General features: G+C 34.0%; 1 protein-coding gene across 1 annotated transcript in view; it reads left to right on the top strand.

Moving 5' to 3' along the window:
* The first annotated feature begins 4,245 nt into the window (after positions 1-4,245).
* The window catches only part of LOC113806298 (ipis-1), a 13,809-nt gene continuing 10,554 nt past the window's right edge, over positions 4,246-7,500 (top strand). Inside the window, exon 1 of the mRNA XM_027357415.2 lies at positions 4,246-4,660. Within this exon, the coding sequence (XP_027213216.2) occupies positions 4,338-4,660 (323 nt within the window). The 5' untranslated portion in view covers positions 4,246-4,337. The remainder of the gene's footprint in view (positions 4,661-7,500) is intronic.

Raw genomic sequence — 7,500 nt, 5'->3', positions numbered from 1 at the left:
TTAATAAACCTATTAACTGAAGGCTGATAGTTGAACTAAACGGCATAACTACTGTTGCCAAGGGAAGTAGCTGCTGTAGTCTGACAGTGACAGCCATCTCGTATAGAAATCCCAGGCTACCTTGAAGGACATCCGGAGCAGGACCTGGTTTCGCTGACTCATGCTCGACCAGAGTCACAGGGCGCGTTCGACGTCGATCGCCAGTGAGCGCCGCCGTCTTGCTGCCTCACTTTTGCACGGGGTTGTTGATAGGAGGCTTCATGAGAATAGAGTCCAGGGATCTGAGACAACGTGGACGAAGTGAAACCTTTGCGTGGACCGAATTCTCATGACCTGTCTTCCCTGACCCCGATGCACAGGAAGGTAGGCGTAAAATGAGAGATAAAAGCACGGGCGTCGAAGAGAGTTTGAAGCTGCCGGCCTTGGGGGATGAACGGGAGTCGAGAATGCGTCGGGCGTAGCGCAGAGGGCGGCGAGAAGGGGAAAGGAGCGAGGTCGTGTAGGGGCGGAGGCCGGGAAAGCGAGGCTGGATCCTCGGTCACGGACCTTTTATGCGGAAGCTCGCGGTCTATGTTGGTGCCTGTCTTCCTCTCACTTTCTGACTTTCTGTCTCTCTGTGTCTGCCCTCTCTCTCCCTCCCTTGCTCCCTCCCTCCCTTCCCCCCCTTTTCTCTCTCTCTCTCTCTCTCCTTCTCTCTCTCTCCCTCTCTCTCTCTCTCTCTCTCTCTCTCTCTCTCTCTCTCTCTCTCTCTCTTTCTCTCTCTCCTTCTCTCCCTCTCCCCCTCCCTCCCTCTCTCCCTCTCTCCCTCCCTCCCTCCCTCCCTCCTTCTCTCTCTCTCCCTCTCCCCCCCCCCTCTCTCAGGTAACTAATTTGCATGAGCCATTAACACCACTAGTTATAATTTGCGCTCCAGAGACTATTGCAACACACTTTACACCAACAAGATTCCCCACAACTTAGAGTAAATTATGCTTGTTGTTTATTTATGGAGTCTCGATTAGCTGATAATGAGGATAATGATAGTAATGATGATAGCAGCAGCATTGGTTATAATGATGATAATATTGATAGTAATAATGTCAATAAAGATTATGATAAATGGTAATGGTAGTGATGATAGTAATAAAAAAGATCACAATAAAGATGCTAACAATAGAAATGATGACAATCATGAAAATGATAATGATAATAGTAACAATAATGATGATACTGAAAATAATGTTGATGATAATAATGATAATTCCAACAACAATAAAGATGAGTATAATAATGATGATATTAACTGAAATACAAGAAACAAGGATGACAACAATTATGATAGCAATAACGATAATAATGATAATAACAACAACAACCACTAATAATGATAATAATAGTAATAATAATAATGATGAAAATAAAAATGATAATAATTACGATAATAATTACAATAATCATAATGACAATATGATAGCGATGATAATGATACTGAGGGCAATAATGATGATAACAGTGAGGATGATTTATAGGAATGATGATGATGATGATAAAGACAATAGTAATAAAAATAATGATAACGATAATGACATAGTAATAAAAATAATGATAATGATGATAATAACAATAATCATTATCACCATTATTATTATTACTATTACTATTATTATTATTTGTTATCATTATTATCATTATTATCATTATTATCATTATTATTGTTGTTATTACTATTATTATTATCATTATTATCATCATCATTACTGCTACCATGATGATGATACAAATAATAGTAATTGCAATAATGATAATCATAATGAAGATAATACTAGTAATAAGGATGATGATGATGATTATGATGATAATAATGATAGCAATGATAAATAATGATAATAATGATAATAATAATAATAATGATAATAATAATAATAATAATAATAATAATAATAATAATAATAATAATAATAATAATGATAATAATAGCAATAATAATGATAATGATAAACGTCGCTAATATTGATAATAAAGATAAACAATAAAAATATGATATCAATAATAGTAATGATAACGATGTTAATAATAATAATAGCATTGGTAATAATGGTAATGCTTATGGTGATAATAATGATGATGACGATAATAATAATAATAATAATGATAATAGTAGAAGTAGTAGGGATAATAATAACAACGATGATGGTAATTACAATAACAAAAATGACGATAATACTGATATTGATAATGATAATCAATAGTAATAACAACAACAATAATGATAATAATATTAGGAACAGCGATGGTAATGATAATAATAATAATGAAAATGATCATGATGCTGATAATGCTAATAATAATGCTAATGCTAATAATAATAATGATAGTGATAATAATAATGATAATGATAATAACAACAAAACAACAACAATAACAACAACAATACTGATGACAATAACTATAAAAAACAGTATTTAGTTATGGGATGAGTCCGCTCCTAAAGGCCAAAATTTCGGTTCTCTCTATGTCATTACGACTGTATAATCACTAAAGGCAGTTGACGGGTATTTACGGGGCAGTGTGTGTGACGTGACAGCGGAGTCTGTGCTCTGAATGTGCCTTGACCGGGGGACCTAAATCTATGTTATGTTTTTATTGTCATGTTAAAGATACATTCGTCGTTGTCTGTAATGCATTGTTATTATCGTCATCATTAGTAAGAACAGTACTGTGATTAGTAATATGAATGCTGTTATTGTCATCGTTATTGTTATTGTTGTTATTGCTCTTAGCATTAATATTATTATCATTATTATTGGTATTATCATCACCATTACCTGTTTCTGTTTTCTTGTTATTATCCTTTTATTGTTTGTTATTGTCAATATCATTACCGTTGTTTTTGTTATTATTAACGTCACGACATTATCAGCTGCAACCATTTTAAGAGTTCATAATGCTATTCTGATAATCAACATTAGTAGCAGTAGTTGTAGTGAAAATATAATTAAAGATGGTATAGATTTGCCTTTCTATAATTACTATTCTCTTTTTTGGATAACCTTCACTATAGCAAGGAAATGTCCGAGTGTATCTCTCCTGACCACTCATCTCCCGGCCTGCCTGTGGTGTGGCGATGAGCACTTGCACATGCATTCTGCAACACGCCGGGGGAGCCTTTTCAGGTCAACTTTGTGCGTCTATCGGCAGAAGACATCAGGATGCAGAAGGCAGAGACTGAATGACATCAGGCAGTAAGGTCATGTCTTTCTACACCGAAATTGCGATGTCCTCAAAAATGTTTTCTTTTCTCTAATGACTAATATATGGAGATGACGATAATTAATGGGCCATTAGAAATATGAAATAAAAAGGCCAATGACCATGCAACTTCTTACTTAAATGGTGGTTAACTGTTGCGTGATGGTAAACGCCTACAAAAACCACTTCCCTAATCTTTAAAATGAATTAAAAGACTAAGTTGTATTATCAATCAGGGAATCTTTTAAGCACTGCTTCATATATTCCATTACTGAAAGTCCAGAGAAAAAAAATTCCCTAGACAAACGAGAGATCACCGCTGTTTAGCTATTTACATTGCCAACCGTCGCTCCGTTCGTGCCATCGTTTACCTCGAGCGGAAACCCGGCAGACCTAAGGAGGACCGAGCAGACCGCAGCGTAATGGGAGATCATTACCCTCCCCCTCTCTCGCCGCATGAAGGGCCGTTACCTAGAGTTCCAGCTGTGTCGGAGGCCGTGGACGCCGCGCTCGCTGCCTGACACAGCCGCCCTTACCGCCGCAAACACTGCCACCGCTTCTGAAGGCCCGTCGCTCTCACGCACGAGCTCACGCATTCTACTTCCTGCCGTTGTTCCTGGAGGACCCCTCGCGTGCGGCGCGGCTCGCTGGGGACTTAGATTCTGGTGAGTTTTCTAGGACTAACAGAATAAAGTGCTGATAATGCTAAGCTTTTGGAGAAATGTGATTTGATGGACGCATTGAAAAAAACAGAGAATTCGACATATTATATGTTGTGCTAAGAGTTGAACTGACATTTTGGACGCATATCTCCTTTCGTTGCAGAATTCCTTGGGTATCAGAATAGAGCGATGAAGGGGAATATATCTAATTTTACTTTCAGATCAGAGAATTGGACGTTTAATTTTCATTTCATTATGTTTTCTTTAAAACGAATAATTATCTTTCCACACATGTGGCCAAATATTTGTTAAATATTACTCATTACTGTCATGATCATTAATAACAACTCTGGTATCCCAGCCCCACAAGTCAGAATAAAGTCAGCGTTCATCCTCAGCACAAACTCCTGACTCTCCTCCTCGCAGCCAGACACAAAACAAGAGAAGATGAAGTGGCTCGCGTTGGCACTGACCCTGGTGACGACGACCCCGACCTCAGTGACCGCCCAGTGCTTCTCTCAGAATGACCGCGTGATCACCCCGTCGAGTTCGGAGCTGTCCCAACTCACCCGCTTCGCCGTGGCCCTGTACAAGGACATGCTGGCCCGAAACACCACCGGGAACTACCTGGTGTCGCCCTACAGCGTGTGGAAGGCCCTCACCCTCGCGTACTTCGGGTCGTCGGGGAACACCCAGGCTGAGCTCGAGGGCGTTCTCGGGGCGGAAGACAAGATCTCCTCCCTGAAGGTGTGGAGCCACCTCGACCGCCTGTGAGTACCGTGCCCGCCGTTCAGTTTAGGGGCTTTTTCTTCTAAGGAGGCGGGGAAGGAGAGAGAGAGAGAGGGTAAGGAATAGGAGGAGGAAGTTAAGTAATAGGAGTAAGTGAGAGAGAGACAGAGAGAGAGAGAGACAGACAGACAGACAGACAGAAAGAGAGAAAGATAATAGTAAGAGTAAAAAGAGAAAGAAGAAGACCAGTACGAGAAAGAAAAAAAATATAATTGGGGAAAAAGGGAAAGTGTTAGGACAGGAAAGGGAAGTGCCAAGGAAAAGCAGGGAAGTGATAGAAGGGAAACATGTATTCCTTCCATCTGATCATTATTCTTCATATTCCGCGTAGTCCTGGATTCTCCATTGCATAATCTGAGGAAGAAAATGAAATATTCTTATTCTTATTCTCATTCTTATTCTTATTCCCATTCTCATTTTTATTCTCATTCTTGTTTTTATCCTCATTAGCATTTCTATCCTCATTATCATTCTTATTCTCATTCTCATCCTTATACTCATTCTCATTCTTATAGTCAATCTTTTTATTATTATTATTCTCAATTTCATTTTTATTCTTATTCTCATTCTCATCCTTATTCTCATCCTTATCTTTATTCTCATTCTCATTTTAAATTTATTCTTATTCTTATCCTCAATCTCATTCTTATTCTTTTTTTTATCTCATTCTCATTCTTATTCGTATTCTCTCATTCTCATCCTTATTCTCAGTTTCATTCTTATTCTTATTCTCATGTTCATTCTTATTCAACTCCATGGTTTTATTCTTACTCTGATTTTTGTTTTCGTATGCCTTCCTACAGTATTATTCTTAATCATCAATTAGTAAGTAAAACAGTCATTAGTTCCCACACAATTTTTGAATTTTCATATCAAAATAACCCATAATAAGGAATGTAAATAGAATCTATGCAAAAAAAAAGAAAAAAATGTGTGCTGTGCATAGCATAATGAGGTAATGATATAGGAAGCAAGAGAGAGTCTTTTATGTAATAGTATGACCATAATTAAGGTGATGGTGATTGTAATGGTGAATTGTGAAGATAGTGAATAGTAGGAGAAATATTGATACTGGTGAAAGTTACATAAGAATGCTATGATGATTTTTGATGAAAACAATACCAGTTGTAATTATCAGTGTTTCTATTAGTCTTAGTCACTGAATATATCTTTGATATCATTATTATCATTATTATCATCATTATAATAATTACCATTATCATCATCATTATAATCATTATCCTTATCTTTATCATTACCATCATTATCATTACATTATGATTATGATTATCATTGTTGTTGTTGTTGTTCCTGTTATTCTTATTACTACTATCATTATCATCATCATCACTATAGCAATAGTATTTGTGATGGTGATGATAATGATAATAATGATGATAGTAATAATGACAGTGACGATTTTGATAATGATAATAAAAATGATAATGTATTGATAATGATAATAATAGTTGTTATAAGAGTAATAATGATAATGATAATAACACTAGTAATGATAGAAGTGATGATAATAATTACTATTAATATTACCATACTTATTATCACCCATCATCATCATCATCATCATTATTGCTATTACTATTACTATCAGCATCATCCTCATTGCAATCACTTTCAAGACTGTCATTATCATCATTATCGTTATCATCATTATCATTAGTATCGTTATTACTATCATTATTATTACTAGTATCTTTTTATTATCATTATTATTATCATTCTATTCTTTTATAATTATTATTGTCATTACTATTATTATATATGTTGTTTCTTTTATTATTATTATTATTATTATTATTATTATTATTATTATTATTATTATTGCTATTGTCAGTAATTATTTAGAAATAATTATTAGAAATTAGAAATAATTAGAAATTATTATCAATATAATAATATTTAGTATTATCGTAATAATAATGATAATAATGATAATGATAATAATAATAATAATAATAATAATAATAATAATAATTATCATTATTATTATTATTATCATTATTATTATTATTATTATTATCATTATCATTATTATTGTTATTATCATCTATATCATTATCATTATTATTATTATTATTAACATTATTATCATTATCATTATCATTATCATTATTATCATCATTATTTCTATCATCATTACTATTACTATTACTACTACTATAATCACTACGTCATCTTTATTATTGTTATCAATATTGTTATTATCATCATTGTTATTATTATTATTATCATTACTATTATCATTATCATCACCATTATGATTATTGTTCTTATTATAACTGTTGTTGCTGTTGTCATTATCATTTTCATTATCATCATTATTTTCATAATAACCACTATCATCATCATTATCATATTTTTTTGTTTCTCCTCATATGCTCATTCTTTTTTTTTCTTATCTTTGGTCTTAATCACATTCTTATGCTTTTGCTAATGCTTATACGCTTTGTTATTCTTATCTCTTTTCTTTTCTTTTTTTTCTCATTCTTCTTTTCATCCGTAACCTTTTTCTGATTCTCCTCTGTGTTCTTATCTTGCTCCTTATTTTTATTCTTGTCTTGATTCAGATTCTTTTTCTTCCTTTCTGTTCCTATTTTCAATCTTATCGTTATTTCTTTAGATGTTATTATCAATATTGTTATCATCATCGTTGTTATCATTATCATCATTATTATCATCGTCACTGTTATCATTATTATTATTATTGCTTTCATAACTAGCGGTAGTTGCTGCTGTTGTAATAGTAGTAGTATTAACATTATCGTTATTATCATTATCATTGTCATCATCATTATCAGCATTA

The sequence above is a fragment of the Penaeus vannamei genome, chromosome 19 (assembly GCF_042767895.1).
Source record: "Penaeus vannamei isolate JL-2024 chromosome 19, ASM4276789v1, whole genome shotgun sequence".
Taxonomy (NCBI): domain Eukaryota; kingdom Metazoa; phylum Arthropoda; class Malacostraca; order Decapoda; family Penaeidae; genus Penaeus; species Penaeus vannamei.
The sequence above is the reverse complement of the archived record's forward strand: the minus strand, read 5'-3'. Positions and strand labels throughout refer to the sequence as shown.